At 56.5% G+C, this 17,684-nt stretch overlaps 1 protein-coding gene across 1 annotated transcript; it reads right to left on the reverse strand.

Annotated features, from left to right (window-relative positions):
- Positions 1-9,895: 9,895 nt before the first annotated feature.
- YPEL4 (yippee like 4) lies at positions 9,896-15,557 on the reverse strand. The gene is made up of 5 exons (XM_026012921.2): positions 14,417-15,557; positions 11,751-12,075; positions 11,538-11,581; positions 11,092-11,200; positions 9,896-10,870 (listed from the first exon to the last, which is right to left on the reverse strand). Exons 2-5 carry the CDS (start codon positions 11,889-11,891, stop codon positions 10,781-10,783), a joined length of 384 nt encoding a protein of 127 aa, XP_025868706.1. The 5' UTR covers positions 11,892-12,075; positions 14,417-15,557; the 3' UTR covers positions 9,896-10,780.
- Between the last annotated feature and the right edge of the window lie 2,127 nt (positions 15,558-17,684).

Below are 17,684 nucleotides of genomic sequence, written 5' to 3' on the forward strand. Positions count from 1 at the left end.
GATGAAGCAAGAATAGGATTAAGACCTCAGTGAAATGGGTTCACCTCAGGAAGAAAGTACTTAAATTTATTTGGGCATCTGTCTGACTTCCTCTTGGTGTATCTGCCCTGTACTCCTCAACTGGGAGCATCTCGGGGCCAGGAATGCTTCCTAGCAAGGATTCCAGAGCCTTCCACACAGGAAGCGCTCAGACACATAAGTAGTGGACAGAAGCAGGATGTAAGAAGGCAGAGAAGGAGGGAAAACTGAACAGGCTCAGATGGAAAGGCCTGTGTCATCTCCATGAATTAGGAGCCACTAAGTGGCAACCAAGTTCCCCCCAGGAATGTTGAAGCAGGGACGCCACTCTCTCCTAGCATTTCAGATTCAGGCCTTCCAAGAGGTGGAGGATTGGGGCAGATGGTCTCCCTGCTTCACAATCACAGAGTTCCATGTGGTGCACCCTGGGTAGGGCTCCAAGGAGGAAAGCAAAGGGGGCACTCCCAGAATGATCCCGACTTGCTGTGGAGATAGTGGGAAAATGGAGGCCACTACAAAACCCAGGCACATCCTGGGCCTCCCAGAGGTGGAGGGAGGGACGTAATGGGGTGGCTAGGAGCCAAAGAGCCCCTGGATCCTTTTTTTAACACCCTTAGGGCCCCCGGGTGGCTTGGTCGGTCAAGCATCTGCCTCAGGCTCAGGTCATGGGCTCATGATCCGAGGATCCTGAGATCAAGCCCCTACCTCAGGCTCCCTGCTCAGTGGGGAGTCTGCTTCTCCCTCTGCCCTTCCCCTCTGCTTGTGCTCTCTCTCTCTCTCTCTCTCTCAAAAAAAGAAAAAACCAAAAAAAACAAAAAGAAAACAAAACCCGCTCTTATAACAGGTTGGACTATTTCTGGCTGTTCCTGGTCTCCTTTTCAACTCTTTTTTTTTTTTTAAGATTTATTTATTCATGAGAGACACACAGAGAGAGGCAGAGACACAGGCAGAGGGAGAAGCAAGCTCCATGCAGGGAGTCCGATGTGGGAATAGATCCCAGGTCTCCAGGATCACGCCCGGGCCGAAGGCGGCGCCAAACCACTGAGCCACCCGGGCTGCCCTCCTTTTCAACTCTTTACTGAGAACCAATGGGCCAAGCAGGGGTTTGGAAGGTGGTGAGCAAAAAAGGAAGCTTTCTCCATGCAGTCCATTTCTGGGCAGGGGCATCCAGAGACTGGAGAATGAGCCGAGAGGGACGGAGGGGAGTCCGCCCCCTGATTGGATACTGGTATCCACTTTGTCCTGGGAAGAATGCTTGTGGAACACAGATAAGGGGCCTTAGACTAAGGAGGAAGCAGCAGGGAGTGGAGGGCGGAGGGGCAGCTAGAGGAATTGGTAGGCGGCGTCTCTTGGTGGGGAAAAAGAGAAGAGCATCTTCCAGAAAAACAGTATCTTTGGAGGAGCTGAGTAGAGGCTGGAGGGAAGTGTCTGTGCCCTCTAGGATCCATCCCGGCCTGCCTTTTCATCCTTGCTGTTCCCCTTCATCATCCTAGTTTCTCACTGAATTTCCTGCCTACCTTGAACACATCCTACCATTCAGCATATGTTGTCTCCTCTCGTTTGCACTTCCCTGACCTCCTTTCTCCTATTTTCTTGTCTCTGAATCTTTCCTGTTCTTCTGATCTTAGATGCTACTTCCCCCAGGAAGCCTTCTTAGATTCCATTCTCCATGGGAAGCAGTCCCTCTTCCTCTGAACGCCTTATCTTTTTTTTTTTTTTTTTTAATTTTATTTACTCACGAGAGACACAATGAGAGAGAGGCAGAAACATAGGCAGAGGGAGGAGAACCAGGTTCCATGCGGAGAGCCCGACATGGGACTGGATCCTGGGACCCCAGGATCACACTCTGAGCCAAAGGCAGATGCTCAACCGCTGAGCCACCCAGGCGTCCCTGAACTCCTTATCTGTCTCTTACCTAGAGAAGTCATTTAGCGGTTTTCACCTGGAAGTGAAGGCGTACTGAAAACAGTAGCCATTCTCCAGGCAACGCTGTGTCTTCCGCTCTCCTATGGCATGTTACCCAGATAGAGGCCCTCTGGAAGCGGGAAGTGGATACCAGCTCTCTGTAGTGGTTCTTTCTCTGCTGGATTAGGGCCTTGGATGCACCAATCTGAGCCTGTAGCCACCAGAATCCTGGACGTGCTGCACCCCTCCTCCTCCAGAAGCTCCAGCCCCTTGTTCATTCTGCTTCCTGTTCAGCCTAAGGATGAACACAGAGTCAACTTCCCACCCTACAGCTTTCTCTCCTCGTGGTAGAAGATGCCACGATGGAATCACTCAATCACATCGATTGAGGGAGTGGGCTCTGGAGGCTGTCCGTGTTCTTGTAACCCTGATGTACCCAGGGGCCTATCTGTCCCTCCCATGGAATTGGCTATCCCTTCATATCAGCCCTACATTCGTCTTGGGTCAGAGAAGTACATTTATTTAAAAAAAATTTTTATTTATTTATGATAGGAACACAGTGAGAGAGAGAGGCAGAGACACAGGCAGAGGGAGAAGCAGGCTCCATGCACCGGGAGCCCGATGTGGGACTCGATCCCCGGGTCTCCAGGATCGCGCCCTGGGCCAAAGGCAGGTGCCAAACCGCTGCGCCACCCAGGGATCCCGAGAAGTACATTTATTGAATGAACTTAATGATGTATGTGTGCGTGTGTTGGGGAGGGGGGTGGTGTGCAGAGGCCCAAAGACGTGTACTACATACACGGATGTGTGTTAACTTGAAAGTAAGCTAACCTGCAGTTTGCCCTTGGGCAGGGGACATCTCCCACCCTCACCCCCACCCCCACCATCCTCATTTACATCCTTGAAAAAACAAGAAGTTTGGGCCAACCTGCAATTCGCTAGCTAGCCCACATCTCCCATGGTATTGTGTGTGCAGGTGTGTATCTCAGCTCCCTTGTCAGAACAGAAATTAACTCAAAAAAAGGATCCATGACAGAGGGGTCAGGGATTTGAACCTCATTTCCTGGGCATCCATGCCCTTGGTGATTTGCGATTTGGATCTAGTGGATTTGTAACTGCAGGTGAAGAGAAAGGATTTTTTCCCCCCAACAGGAATCATAGGATGTTATTCACCAGGAGGACCACAAGGGTTCTAGACCTGTAGCCAACTGGCTACGTGTGGCTATTTAAAAGTAATTACAGGGCGGGGCAGGGGGGGGGGGCGGGGGGAGTAGTGCTCAGCGGTTTAATGTTGCCTTGGGTCCAGGGCATGACCCTGGAGACCTGGGATGGAGTCCCACCTGGGGTTCCCAGCATGGAGCCTGCTTCTCCCTCTGCCTGTGTCTCTGCCTCTCTCTCTCTCTCTGTGTCTCCACGAATAAATAAATAAATAAATAAATAAATAAATAAATAAATAAATAAATCTTTTTTAAAAATTTAAAAATAAAATAAAAGTAATTACAGGGGTGCCTGGCTTGATCAGTCACTAGAGCATGCCACTCTTGGTCTCGGGGTTGGTTGTAAGTTCCAGCCCCATGTTGAGTGTGATTACTTTTTTAAAAAACGTAAAAGTAATTACAATTCAATAAAGTAAAAAAAGCCAGTTTCTCGGTCACCCTGGCCACATTTCGAGGGCTCGATAGCCACACGTGGCTAGTGGATACCCTATCAGATGACACAGATTCAGAACATTTCCCTCTTCACACCGAAACTTGTATAGGACCACGCTCTGCTAGAGCGATCTGTTGCAAATGGGGAAACTGAGACCTAGCGAGCAGACAGCGGCAGGCGTGTTAGGGGCAGATGTGGACACACAACGAAGGTTCCCGACGGCCAGGTCTGACTCCTACCCTGCCCCCCGCGGCCTCCCTCCCCCAGGCCTCTCTGGGCTCCCCCAATTCAGAGCCCCTAGTGGGCCCAGCACGCGGGCCAGGCCGGGCTGGTCCCAGGGGCTGTTTGTGACCGCGCAGAGCTCCAGATGCTGCACATTCCTGGTAGGGTCAGACCTGCCCCGCGGCGCTCGCGGAATGAGCTTCTCTGAAGAGCCTCAGAGCTTTCCGGAGCTGCCCTCTTCCTGCCCAGCCCGGGGGGCGGCCGGGGTCGCTCCGAGCCCTCGGCCCTCCCGCGCGGACTCGGTGCCGGAGAGGCGCTTCTGCAGCAGGAGGGGGCTGCGGGGGCGCAGGAGATCGCACCCCGACATCGAACAAGGTCTCCAAGTCCAGCACAAGGGGCGTCTGGGAGCAAGGCTTCTGCAAGCCCAGCCCTGGGGCCGCATTTGGCGGGAAGCGGACCTGCCTCCACCTGCAGCCCCGCGCGGGTGTGTTGCGGGGAGGGGGGCGGGGGGGACGGAAAGGGCCGGGAAGGGCCGGGAAGGGCCGGGAGGGGGGGGCGCCCCGGGTGGGGGCAGGGGGCCAGGGGCCAGGGGAGGGGGCGCCCGGGAGCGCCCTGACCCCGCCGGCTGTCGGGAGGCGGAGGGGATGGGGGTTGGGGGGGAAGAGGGGAGCCCGGCAGCCAATGGGAGGGAGGATCTCGTTTCAAAAGGGTTAACCCGCAGCCAATGGGAGCCCGGGGGAGCGGATCCTGCTCACTCCATTCAAGAATCCCAAGTATTCAAGATGGACGGCAGGGAGTGTGGAAGGAGAAAGGGGGCGAGGGGGCGAGAGCGAGCCGGGCGGAGGCGGAGGCGGAGGCGAGGGCGGCGGGCCGGGCGGCGGGCCGGGCGGCGGGCGGCGGGCGGCGGGCGCGGGCGCGGGGCCGGGCCGGGCGCGGGGCGCGGGGCGCGGGGCGCGGGCGGGGGGCGGCGAGGCCCGGGAGGGGCGCGGGGAGGGGAGGGCAGAGAAAGAGCCCGGGAAGAAGGAGGTGGCGGGCAGAGGAGCCTAACGACGAGCCTGTGTGGGTGTCGGGAGCTCCCCGAAGGGTAACGCCGGCGATTTTCGGTTTTGTTCTGTCTCGGGCGGGGAGGGCTGGTCCGGGCTCTTTCTCTCGCCTTCCCGCGCCCCCCTGCCTCCCCCACGCGCGGGCATCCCCTCTGGGTCCGCCCTCCCCCCTGCCCTGCCCTCCCCTGCCCTGCCCTGCCCTGCCCACGGCCGCAGCGGGGAAGCTCGGGGCACGCTCGCCGGGCGGCTTCCCTGTCATTTTCCAGCGGGGGGTGTGGTGGGGCGGGGGGTGCGGCGGGGCAGGGCTGAGGCGGGCGGCCCGTCGGTGCCCGGGCGCGCGTGCGGGCGGCGGGCGGCGGGCGGCGGGGGGCGGGCGGCGGGCGGCGGGGGGCGGGGGTGTGTGCGGGGAGGGCCGCGCCGGCCGGGGAGTGTGCACCCTGAGAAGTTGTGGGGTGAGCCGCGGTGGCTGCGTGCGGGTGCGAGGCGGGCCCTGGGGCTCGCAGGGTGCGGGATCCGGGGGGGCGGGGCGGGGCGGGGCGGGGGTCCTGGGGCTCGCGCTGCTGCTCGCTGCCTGGGAAGTGCGGAGAGCGGGCTGAGCCGAGGGCGAGTAGGGCTGGGAGTTTGTGCGCGCGTGTGGTCCCGCCTGGAGGGGTGTGTGTGCGGGGGCACGGCCGGGTGTTGCGGGGGAGAGCCCCCCCCTGCACTTCCCCTGCCCCTCAGCCCGCTCCCCGAGCGCGGCGCTCAGGACCCTCCTGGTCTCCTGCGCCCGTCGCCATGGCTGCGGGGAGGGGGTGGGAGGAGACAGTTGGGGCCGGCCCCTGCCCCTGCTGCTCGGGCTAACCCTCCACCTGCCCTTTCTCTCCCTTCCGCAGGCTGGGCCCCATCCCCTGCTGCTCCGGGGGGCAGGGGCCGGAAGATGGTGGCCAATGAGGAGGGGGAGCGGAGAGAACTTGAGCCGGGGCCTCCCCTCCCCCATTTCCTCCTCGGTCTCTGCACCCGCCTCTGGAAGGAGCTGGGGGATGGCTCCTGGGCCCAAGGTGGGGGAGGGGCCCTGCTGGCTGGTGCATCGCGGGGCCGCTCTGGAAGGAGTTGGGGGTGAGAGCCGAGGGGATCTTGGCCCTAGCCCCCTCCCCCTGCTCTGCCCGGGGAGAGATCTGGGCGCTCCCCGGTGAATAGTCTGCCACCAGCCTCCCTGAAGCTGGCTGGGCCGCCCTGCCTCTACTCCTCTGCTCCCTGTCGGCCTGATCCAGTTCCCAGCTGGGACTGCTTCGCCCGACACCTGGTGACTGACCCTAGTGGGGCCTTGGTTTCCGCCATTACAACTGTGCAAACTGTGGGACGGGGCGGGGCGGGGTGGGGGGCGACCTCTCCTGCTTCCGGGAGGGTGGGGGTGGGTGGGAGGAAGCTGGAGGGGAAGCCCTGAGGAAGAGCTCCTAGCTGGAATCCTGCCCTGTGTGCCTCCCGGCCGAGGAATGGGGAGGAGGGCATCTCCCAGAGGCAGCGGCATCTCTGGAGGCCTTCATTGATGGCCTTCATTGACGGGTGTGCCTGAGGAATCACCCTCCACACATGCAGCCTCTGCCCTTTTGGGGCTCGCACAGTTTACCAGGCCAGAACTGGAGTTAGGCTTCTGAGAGGGGCGCTTTAGCCAGGATCAGGCCATGCTGGAGCTCTGCACCTTTGGATCTCCAGGTGACCCTCCATGGCAGTCTTCCGCCTTTGGGGTTTGAGTCTCAGGGTTGTTTATCCTGTGTTTAAGCCCCCTTGACTAGGATAAAATGGGGGAAGTTATGAGTGAGCTTGAAAACCCTACGCAGAGTCCCTGGATAAAACCAGGAACCGCTAAGATTCTGATTTCGCTGCCAATGAAAACCCATCCCTTAACGCTCACTACAAGAGGGGGACTCGCCCTCACAATTTCATTCGATGTTGAATCCATACGGTGGATTTGGAGACCTCAGAGGGGAGATGCAGGGGTGAGGCTTCCCCTGCAGCTTCCACCTCTAGACCTGGAAGCATCACTGGGTTTCCCAGGACCTGTGACTATACTCTTCCACACTCTGGTCCTGGAGGTACTTTTGAGGTTGTCCCCAGGAGGCCTAGCACTCCTCTTTATCTGAACTAAGGAGGGAGCTTTCAAGTAGGGAAGAATAGAGGGTGCTGTGGTCCAGGTCAGCAAGCTCCTCCAAAAGAGAGGCTGACCCAGATCACATCCAGGGGAACACAGTTTCATGTGAGTGTCCCCTAAACTTGTGTGGTTACCACCAGTCCCTTCTGATTGAGTGCCAAGCTCAATGTATCCTTTTACCTCCATGAACCCTGTCTCAAAAAAAAAAAAAAAAAAAAACCTTAAGAAAAAGGTAGTCTGTTGGGAAGAGTATGAGGAAGGGGACAAGAAAAAGAGGGTTAGCCCTGAGATGGGAAGACGGGGGTCTCAGGATGAGAAGGGGCAGAGGGAGGCCAAGAGAGCTGAGTGGGCCGGGGCCTGGGAGAAGGGGCGAGGAGGCAGGGCCGGCATGCCTCTGCTGCGGGCCGGAGCTCTTTTCACATTGTGCTACTGTCTGCACCTACCACTAGCAGTGCAATGTTAAAAGGGCATTGGCTGCGTAGCGCTACCCAGCGCCGGCTGCCTCCTCAGCATCAAGACTTCCTCTCCCGTCTGGGCGCCAATCAGCTGTCCTCCTGGTGAGCATCTGGGAAGCCTATTAGTAGCCATACTAACAGCTCACATGTATGGAAGCACTTACACGTGCTAGACACTTCAGAGTTGGTGGTGAGACCGAATAACTTCTTGGCAAGTAACCTCCCCCATTTGACAGATGAAAAAACTGAGAGCCAGACAGGCACCACGGCCACGGTTATACAGCCCTTAAATTGCAGAGCCTAGATAGAACCCTGTCCTAAGTCTGACAGCTCTCCCATTTTTTTGTAGACCTATCTGGAGAGAGGGTGGAGTGGGTTCGGTCCAGGGAGAGGATACCTGAGCAGAGGGGTTGGAGGGTTTGGATGCCACCTGCTGGTTGTATGAGGGTATCTTCCAAAGCCTCAAACCTTTAAGGACAAAAGTGGTGGCTTGTCTCAGAAGAGTTCCTGGGGTTGGAGGGTAGATGGGGAAGGTTGAGAGAGTCACTGATAAGACCTCCACAAGAAAGAGTGGGTGCACGGTGAAGGAAAAGAGCTAACCCTCACCAGGGGCAAGGATCTGTCCCTCTAGCATCCTGCACCTGCAGCTCTTAGGGCACAGAAAGGAGACCCCACCTTCACCTGTAGTTCCCAGCTGGGACATACAGGGGATTTCATAGTGATGCTTCTCCAGGGCCCACCTGTCTGAGCATCCACGGTTTGGACAAGTACTGTCCATGGCCTGACCTTAAAAATTAAGTCGGATCACTGGGTCCAAGGCCACTAAATATTCCTTCCAGAGAGATTACAAAGAACTCTCTACCCTCCTTCTCTTTCCCACGGTATCTACGTATGTAGCTTAGTCAAAATTTGTGAGGGAAGGGCAGATTTGGGGAGCTTTAAGAAGGTAGCTTATTTGTGCCTGCTTTTCAGGGTTAGCGTTGGGGTCTGAGAAGAGAAGCCTTCCTCCTCTTCGGTGCTAGGATTTCAGGTCCCTTGCTGGATGGAGCCTGAGAGCAGCCTCTCTGGCATCAGTGGGCGTGCAGAACCTGAGCGATGGGACAGACTGCTCTGAGGCACGGAGGTGTGGGGCATTATTCCTTTGTGGCTTGCATTTGCCTTCTTGCATCTCTGGGTCTTCGGCTTCCCTTCTGCCTTTCTGCCCAGACAACCTCTCTGTTCAGATGTTGACAGTTAGCTTATGTCCCTTACTTTCTTCGGTGTATTAACATACACTGTTTGAGCCTCTTTGGGCACAAACAGCCATTTGATGATGTCACTCCCCTCTTATTCGAAAACAAGAATTTTTCAGTGTTTTCCCAATACCCTTGGGATGAAATCTAGATCCCCGAATGGTCTGTCTTTCCTGTGTTCTCTCTCTTTCTCCCTCCCCCCCGCTGGCACTTCCACTCTGGCTCTGGGAAACTTCTCTTCCCTCCTCAAAATAACTGAGCTCAAGCCACTCGACTCGCAGTTTTCTCTGCCTGAATCAGGCCCCCTCCCTTTGTCCCCCTCTGCCCACCTGATGGCTCCTCCTCTACCTCCCATCAGTCATTACTTCTATGAAATCTACTGAAGTCTTCCTTGATGCCTCAAATCTAGGCTAAGCCTTTCCTCTGAGCTCCCGAGCCTACCTTTCCTACCACCACCACTGCCCAGAGCCCTTGTCCCTTGGCCCTGGATTTGCCTGGTTATTGTTTTGTCCTCCCTCCAGACTGAAAGTCCCCCGAAGTCAGCCTTGCTCATCATTGCATCCCCAGTGCTGAACACAAGGCCTGGCCGGTCACAGGTGCTCTACAAAGATCTGCGGTATCAGTGAATGAATCAGAATAACAAGCTAGTGTACACCCCCGCCCCCAAAAAAGACTTATATAATGTGCACAGTCCACCCTGCCGTTGTCTGTGACCCAGCAAACAACAGTGGGAATTTCACATCACTGCCAAGGAACTGCGCGTGGGTCACACGGCACCGATGCTGTGATTTTAAGCCCTTACGTTCCACTTGGTCCCTGCTGCCCAGGGCAGCACCTTGGTTGATCGATTTTCTGTTCAGCTTTCTGTGTGGCCACAAGCTGACCCAAACATTTAAAAAATCAGGCTGAAAGGCAGTGGGACCCAAGAATACACTGGTTCAGGGATGAGCACCTTTCCAGGCACCCCATCCTGGATCCTGGCACAACTGGGTTCATTGTCCTGGGCTCTGGAAGAGGAGCTGACCTGGATGTTCCCGCTGGGACACCGCTCAACAAAAGTTCCCTCTTCACTAAGCTAATCTCATCGGAAGACCCATCCCCTGGCTAAAGCTCCAGTGGGGTCTCAGCACGGACAGAGCAGTTGCTGCCCTCTAGTGGCCCGAAGGGACAGGCCCCAGGGGGGTGGTGACAGGACCCTATACTGAAGGTGCTCGGGAAGGAAAGTCAAGAGGACAGAGTGCCTCACAGTTGCTTTTCCCCTTTTTATTAAAAATAGACCCAAACACTTTATGTATCATACAAAAGTTTCTTTCGCTGGTGGCAGCCACGAGGAAGCCTGGCCCCGTGGTACTGCTGTCCCACCTCCCCTCCATGGGACCGTGGCCCCGGGAGCAGCGGCTAAGCCTCAGCATGCCCAGAAAGCCTGCTCGCTCTGGAAGCAGCTGACCGGGGTGGGGGGTGTCCCAGGAGCAGCCTGCCCACCCCACCCACTGGCAAAGGGTAGATACTCCGAAAGTGCCTCTTTAGTGCCAAGATGAGCAAACAAGTGGAGTGAAATGGAAACCCCTGTGATTCTTTTTATTTCCCAGGGCTTGGGATCTGGGATTTTTTTTTTTTTCCCTTCCACCCCCGAATCCTTTCTCCTGCGAACGGGGGTGGGAAGCTTTACCGTCAGAGACTGGTGTCTCACGGTGTCTGAGGCCAAAATTTCACTCCAACACCAGCCCCTTCTCATCTGCTACTCCCGTGGCCTGGGACCTACCAGCCCCGTGTCTAAGGCTTGTCCTCCATTCACTCAGAAGAGAGGTTAGGGCCAACACGGATCCTTCCACGGTCCTCTGCCTGCCTTACACCCTGCCATTACCTCCATTCTCAGGACCTCAGCGTTAGAAGGACCCGTGACCATCTGTCTCTCCCTGAGCCTTGAACACCCCTGGGGTACCCCGGGCCCCTGTTCCCAAGGGGCCTAGGAGTGACGAGGTGGAAGGGGTAGGGAGGGGTGGTGGGAGTTGGGTTCCCCCCAGGGGTGGGGCAGTACTCATGCTGGTATGGACTGCTTGGCAGGGCCAGGGGACAGGTGTGGGGAGGGTGGGCATGCGGAGGGAGGGCACAGCCTGCCTGAGCCCCTCAGTCCCAGCCGTTGTCCTTCACCATGTGTGACATTTCAATGATGTATTTCCCCTCCTTGTACTTCTGGCTCGTCTCAAAAGCCTGCTCCTGGTGGAGGGGAAGCAGTGAATGTAGGACAAAACAGACACCCCCCACCTCCTCCTACCTGGTGTAACCCCTCCCCCGCCCCCAGGGGCTGCCGCCCAGTCCAACCCAGCAGCTCCTTCTTGCCTCTTGGGACCATGCAACACCCTGCAGTGGTCACTGGGGCTCGGAGGGCCACACAGCACCCGTCCACGTAGAGGGCGGCCCCGTCGCCCGGTACTTACATACTTCCAGCCCAGGGTGGTCTTGCAGCTCTCGCAGAAAATGTCAGCTACCGAGTGGAGCCCCGTGAGCAGGAGACGCTGCTCAGCCGGTCCGCAGCCCACGTTGACCCTGTCTCGGGAAACACGAAGGACCCAGCACCGGTGGAGTTGCTCTGCCAGTTCAGGCCCCCAAAGAGCCCCAAGGAACTTCCATCTGGGAGTGCTCCACCCGCCCCCTGGAAGCCCTGCCGGCAGCGCTCCGGCCCCCAGGACTAGTGGCTGGGCCTCCTCTCTCCGGGGAGTCAGTTCTGCCCAGACTCCACGACACAAGCTGCGGACTGAGTTTCTGAACCCCTTTGCGAAAGGAGAGGCAAAAGCCGAAGGTGCAAGGCCACCTGCTGATGGCTCACCCCCTTTGTCCACACTCAGACGCACGCGCACATACACAAAGAGAGAGGGAGACTCACACGGAGTTAAACAGGTAGGCTCGGCCATGGCTCCCTTGGAAAGACTGTGGAGACATAGGACAGACGGTGACTGCGGGGTGGCCCGAGGGCCCCACTGCCTGCATGCCCCAGGGGTGAGGAGGGCGGACGACTTTGTGGCCTCTCCCCTCGGTGAGTCTGGATGATCCCGGTGGGACAGAGAAGAGAGGAGTGGCGGTCCCCCACCTGGTGTACCTTGGAAATAAGCTCATCGTGTTTGGCCAGGTGTGCGCGGCAGTGGACGCAGCTGTAGGTGCGGTGGCAACGGGGCAGGTAGCTGCGGAATGTCTTGGCGGGGAGGCAGGCGGGGCCCGGGCCAGGGTCGCAGCTGGGCATGACCGGCTGGAGGACGATGCCCTGGCGGGCCGGAGGGGCTGGCGCCGTGCAGCCCCCACACAGACGGTCGCAGGTGAAGCAGCGGAGCAGGTTGGCTAGAGCCGTGTTTCAGGGCAGGAGAGATGTGGGGGGGCTGCCCGGCCAGGGCCCCCCCAGACGTGAACCAGATAGAAATGGAAGTCACCTGCGAAGAGGAAAGAGTGCATCAGGAGAGTCTTGACCTCCCGAAGAGCCCCTCCCCAGGGGGAACGGAGAAGAGGGGATCTTTGGAGACCCTCAGCGTGCCATCACACTGTCTCTCAGGCCCCTGGAATCCCGGCTCTGCTGGTGGCCAGTCCAGGCCTCCGGTGCCACAGGCGGGGACACAGTGTCTGTCCCTCCTGGGGCGGGAGGAGCCTTTACCAGTCTCCACCGAGAGCAGCCTGCTGCTACCAACGCTGCCATGGGAGCAACGTCATCGGCGGCGAGTGTCCCCTCCTGGGCTTCAGGCCTTTTGTGAGGGTCTGCATCCCACATGTGCTGGCAGGCTCGGGTTCAGAGCCTTTTACAAGTTGGGGAAGCCTGGCGGGTTTTCTCTTCTGCGCCTCTATTTGCAATGCAATTGGTCCTTCACAGATTTGGGGGGGGGGAGGGGGGGGAGGCCAGCCCAGAAGGCAGGCACACACACCCCCTAGTCAGCCCTCTCCTGGGGGCTGAAGTCCTGCACCCTGGGAACTAGAATTTCATAGATGTCTCCTTTGCTACCAGAGACCTCAGACATGGCCCCTCGCCAGCCGTGCACTTTGGCCCACTCATTCCAGCTCAGAAACAGCAACTGGCTCTTTTCTCAGCCTCTGAGCCCCTTGATCTATATACTGCTCTTTGCTCACTGTTGCCTTAGCCTCAGTTAAAGACTTGGACATACAGCCCTAGGAGAGAAAATACCTTTCTTTCAGGCAACTCTAACAGCTGGAAGCAATGGGAAATGGGGATCACGTCAGGGAAGGCCGCATTCTGGGGCTAAGTGGTGTGCTGTGGGAGCAACGGGCAGCAGAAGTGGGGGGACTCCTGTTTTCCAAACCTATGCTTTGGGGTACAAGGCAGAGCATGTTTCCACCTTCTTCCTGGGGTAGGGACCAACAGCAGTGACTCTGTGGGTGACATTAGATAAAATTGCTAGGTTCTCATTAGGAAGGCCGAAGAAGACATCATTATCTGCCCAGACTCCAGCCCCAAAGTGGCTGAGGGTGCTAGAGGCAGCAGATAAGAAGGGAGGGGTCATCTGTTGGCTCTGATAAGTGAGTGAAGTCCCGCCTCTTCCTCCATGGTGCCTTCGGGCCTGTGATGGGTGATTTAGCTCAAGTCTGGTTCAGAGGTGCCAGGTGGGTGCTCTGGCAATGCAAGACCACTAAGCAGAGCAGAGGCGGTGTGGCTGCGAGTGGCCAGGGCACACAGGCTCTCGTCCTGTCCTCTGCGGTGGCCGCCTGTGCCCCAGCTGTTCCAGCCTTTCCTGGGCCCGCCAGGTAGTCTCCCTGCAGAACCCAGACAGAGCCCATCTTCAGTTTGAGGTCCTCTACCCCTGGCTGGGCCCTAGAAAGACACCTTGAGCTGAGTTCAGGGTGACATTGGGCTCCGGCCGCAGGAGATGGGCCCTTCTCACCAGCATCCAGCGTTCAGCGCCCACTTCCCAGGTCTGCCTTCAACTTTGCCTGTGAGTTCCCCTCTGCTGCGCTTCACCTACTGCACCAGCCAGGGGCCTTGCACTGGGTCCCAGCTCTCCAGCTCCTTCTCCAGCCGGCAGCTCACCTCCCTCCCTCTCTCTCCCCAGCTTCCCCATCAGGCCAAGGAGAGGCTGCCCAGAAGGCCAGAGAATCACTCACAGGAGGGGAAGCAGGGGGTCATCGCTTCCCGGGCTCAGATCACAGGCAGATTCAAGTTGGGCAAATGAAGAAAAAAACAAAGGCAACCTGAGCACCAGGGAGAGAATGTTCCCCCAAGTGAGATGGGGCTGGACCGTGGGAGGTGGGGGCGAGAGAGCGCTGGCGGGTAGGGAGGGGGGGTGCTGAGCAACCAGCGCTGACAGGAGAGGTGCCCAGGAGGAGGCTCCAGGAACCAGGTGCGAATCCTGTGGCTGGGGGTGGGGGGACACGACACCTGCTCACAGTGATTTTCTCATCTGCTCCGAGGCTTCACCTCCCCCCCCCCCCCCCCCAGGCTGGCGTTCTCGGCATGGTATGGTCCAAATAATTAGCAGCGCAGCCAGCTCCCCGGGCGGGCGGGCTTCGGGGGTCTGCACCAGCAGCAAAACAATAACCAGTGAGGCCTGATGCAGCAGCCAAAGTTGCCGGGAAATAAGTGCGGGAACCGTCAGAGCTCGGAGAGGGATGGAGGAGCTGAGAGAGAGGAGCCGAGGCAGCGGGGAGGGGGAAGGGAGGACAAAGGGTGGATGAATAATGCTTTTGCGATGGGGAGAAAGCAACACGCAGCAGGAGGAGGAAATTTGCAAAGGGGAAAAAAATTCATTTGGAGAAGGGCTGCCCCCTCACCTTGAGGTCTGCTCCAGAGATCTCCGTCTATCTCTCTCTCTCTCTCTCAATCTCTCAATCTCTCTGCTCACTCTTCTCTCTTCTCTTTCCGCTCCTTCAATGGGGAAAGGGATGGGGGCGGGGGAGGGGAGTTAGGGGCTCGGGCCTGGGGCTGCCAAAGCTGGCCAGCTGCTGGGGGGCCAGAGGTTGTCTCTCGTCTGTACCCCGGTCTGTGGGTGAATGTAGCTGTGTGTTGTGGAACTGCATCATAACACTGTGAGTCATCCGTCCCCCCACCCCCTCACCTCCCACGTCAGAGCAGGGCTGGGAGACACAGGAGGCGGGTCGGCAGGAAGGGAGGGGGCAGGCATCGAGGGATGGGTCTAGAGAAGGGTGCAGGGGGGTGGGAGCAGAGGGCCGGCGGGCCGGGAGGCGTGATGCTAGAGGAGAGGCTGGTTGCTGAGGAGAAGGCAGTGTGGCCAAGGAGACGGAAGGAACCTGGGGAAAGGATGGGGCTGGGCAAGGATGGAGCAGGGGCGGCAGGGCTGGAGGAAGGGAGGCGGCCAGGCGGTGACAGTGAGAGATGGATGCAGAGTCAGGCGTGTGCACACACATCCAAGATGATACGTTCCCCATCTCAGCTCGGACGCCAGCCTTGACGCAGGGAAAAGGAAGACATATTAATTGTCACACGGGGCCAACTGTGCCCCCAAGCTTGAACCGGGCGCTTCCAAGCCTCAGAGCCTCAGCTTGATGCCCCTGAAGGACTCCTAGATGGTCTGACCTCTCTCGAGCAGGCACCTCTTCTCAGCTACCTCCACGTTCCTTGTGCTTCGTGAACAGAGACGCCCACATTACATAAGCTTCTCCACCGGGCTGTAAACTTTGAGAAAGGTCCTCTGGGCAACTCCTGTCTGCATCCCGGGACTGCAGTGCCTAGCGCAGAGCTTCCCGACGGAAGATGATCACACACCGGCAGTGGAGCTGCATCTTCAGACGTGGTCCAAGTGTCTGGCGCTGGTCTCAGAGAGACCTTAGAATAGCAGCTCTGCCAGTATAGTCGCCAGGAACCGCTGGGAACTTACTGATCCTTTTTGTGCTGCTCGGTTTCCTCTTCTGCTAAGTGAAGCTCATGATACTGACCTCATGGAGATGTGAGGGTGAAGCGAGGTAACATGTAAACACCTAAAAAGTGCCTGGCACGTGATAAGCACTTAGTAAACCGTAGCTACTTCGAAACGGTGTTCTCCACGTAATACCCTTAAACCCAGAGAGGATTTACTATTAAGTTCTGATATCTCAAGAGACATGTACCAAATCTCTTTCTTATGAAGAACCTCTATGTTTCGGTGCTATTTTTCTATCAGCTTCCAATTATATTTTATTTGACTCAGATTCTGTTTCTCATGGAGTGCTGTCCTGTGTATATCTCTGAAGTATGTGGACAGAACATATCCTCTAAGATAAAACCCCCAATTTCTTTAAAGTGTTTTTAAAAAAAGATTATTTATTTATTCATGAGAGACACACACACACAGAGAGAGAGAGAGAGACAGGCAGAGACACAGGCAGAGGGAGAAGCAGGCTCCGTGCAGGAAGCCTGATGTGGGACTTGATCCCTGGACTCCAGGATCACACCCTGGGCCAAAGGCAGGTGCTAAACCACTGAGCCACCCGGGCTGCCCCCAAACCCCCAATTTCTAACGGAGGCTAGCTACCATCTAGAAAATGAAGTGTGACAAAGATAGGTACTCAGGTAGGACAGCTCGTGGGTCATTTTTCTTTTCACATGTAAGGAAGGGAAGCGTAGGTCAATGGTGGGTAATGGGAAGCATTGCTAGCTGGGTATGAAAAAATAAAAGGAATTCTGAAGATTTAACCAAGGAAGATTCTGGGGTTGAAGATAAATTCTGAAACACCGTGCAGGTGCCTTGAGTGATATCATCAGAGGTTTGGAACTAAGAGGGAGACTTGGGTAAAGAAGGAAGTGTTTCTGTATGGGCAGTGGATGAGAGAGGAAAGGTAAACGGAGGAGGGATTTGAGGAACTATTCTTGAGGAAAACAATGGGAAGTGGGAAAAAATGTAGGTGAGTAGTTCTTAAGGCAAGGATGGAAAGTTTGGAAGCAGAAAAGGGATGCCAATTAATTTAACTCAGGAAGAAAATGATCAAGGTTTTAGCTGGTGAGAATGAAAAAGACATGAGGACAGTGTTCTTTGGGGGGGTGTGGAGATGGCAGGAATGCTTGGTGTAAGATGACAAGGGAGAAAAGGAGTGCAGGCATGCCTAGATGCTGTAAATACTGTGCCCTCACTGTTTAAGAAGTGAGTTGGAGGGGATCCCTGGGTGGCGCAGCGGTTTGGCGCCTGCCTTTGGCCCAGGGCGTGATCCTAGAGACCGGGGATCGAGCTCCTGGTGCATGGAGCCTGCTTCTCCCTCTGCCTGTGTCTCTACCTCTCTCTCTCTCTGTGTGTGTGTGACTATCATAAATAAATAAAAATAAAAAAAATAGTGAGTTGGAGGGACGCCTTGACTGGCTCACTAGGTGAAGTATGGGACTCCTGATCTCGGCTCTGTGAGTCAGAGTCCCATATTGAAGGTAGACATTACTTTTTTAAAAATAAGTGAAATGGGAGATAGTCTAAAGGCGGGGAGAGGTTTCTTTTCCCTAAATTCAGCTTGAGATGGCTGCAAAAATAAGCCAAATAAAGATGACCTTCAGATAATTGGGAGAAATTGCCTCAAGGGACAGAGTGTGGAGGCGAAGAAAGAGATCTGGGAAATAGACTGCAGGGAAAGAGGAGAGGCTGAGCTCATTCAGGGAGGGAATTTGCAAACAGAAGCCTGGAACTGAATTTTTGAAGGATGGTGAATGGTTACGGGATACCTGAGAGTTCACAGGAGAACTAACGCATGTGTGGTGAACGAATGAACTAAAGCAAACCATCAAGGACTAAGCCGTAGAAAGTGAGGATGGCACTGCCTGCTGACAGAATGAGTGCGAAGGTAAGAGTGGGTGTGAAAGAGGCAACCCAGAAAATTGTCCCAGGCTTCTTGATCCCGAGTAACCATGAGAATCGGACTGAAGAAAGTACTCATCTATAAGGAGGGGGTGACAATTATAGTATGTGTTTCATAGGGTTCCTGAGAGGATTACATGAATTTACACCTGCAAAGCTCATTGAACAGTACCTGGCATCTAACACTACCTGTTTGCTATCATGATAACTGGACTCGGACTCCCAAATCCTGAGTTTGAGTCCTAACATGGGCAAATCCCTTCCCCTGT

This window comes from Vulpes vulpes, chromosome 5 (genome assembly GCF_048418805.1).
Source record: "Vulpes vulpes isolate BD-2025 chromosome 5, VulVul3, whole genome shotgun sequence".
Classification (NCBI taxonomy): Eukaryota; Metazoa; Chordata; class Mammalia; order Carnivora; family Canidae; genus Vulpes; species Vulpes vulpes.

What these genes read in the sequence shown, in the direction of transcription:
- YPEL4 (XM_026012921.2), bottom strand. Translation starts at nt 11,891, where the DNA reads ATGCCCAGCTGCGACCCTGGCCCGGGCCCCGCCTGCCTCCCCGCCAAG. An exon ending in GCCTACCTGTTTAACTCCGT is followed by an intron (nt 11,201 to 11,537) that starts GTGAGTCTCCCT and finishes TTCCCGAGACAG; the next exon opens with GGTCAACGTGGGCTGCGGAC. An exon ending in CCACCCTGGGCTGGAAGTAT is followed by an intron (nt 10,871 to 11,091) that starts GTAAGTACCGGG and finishes CCCCTCCACCAG; the next exon opens with GAGCAGGCTTTTGAGACGAG.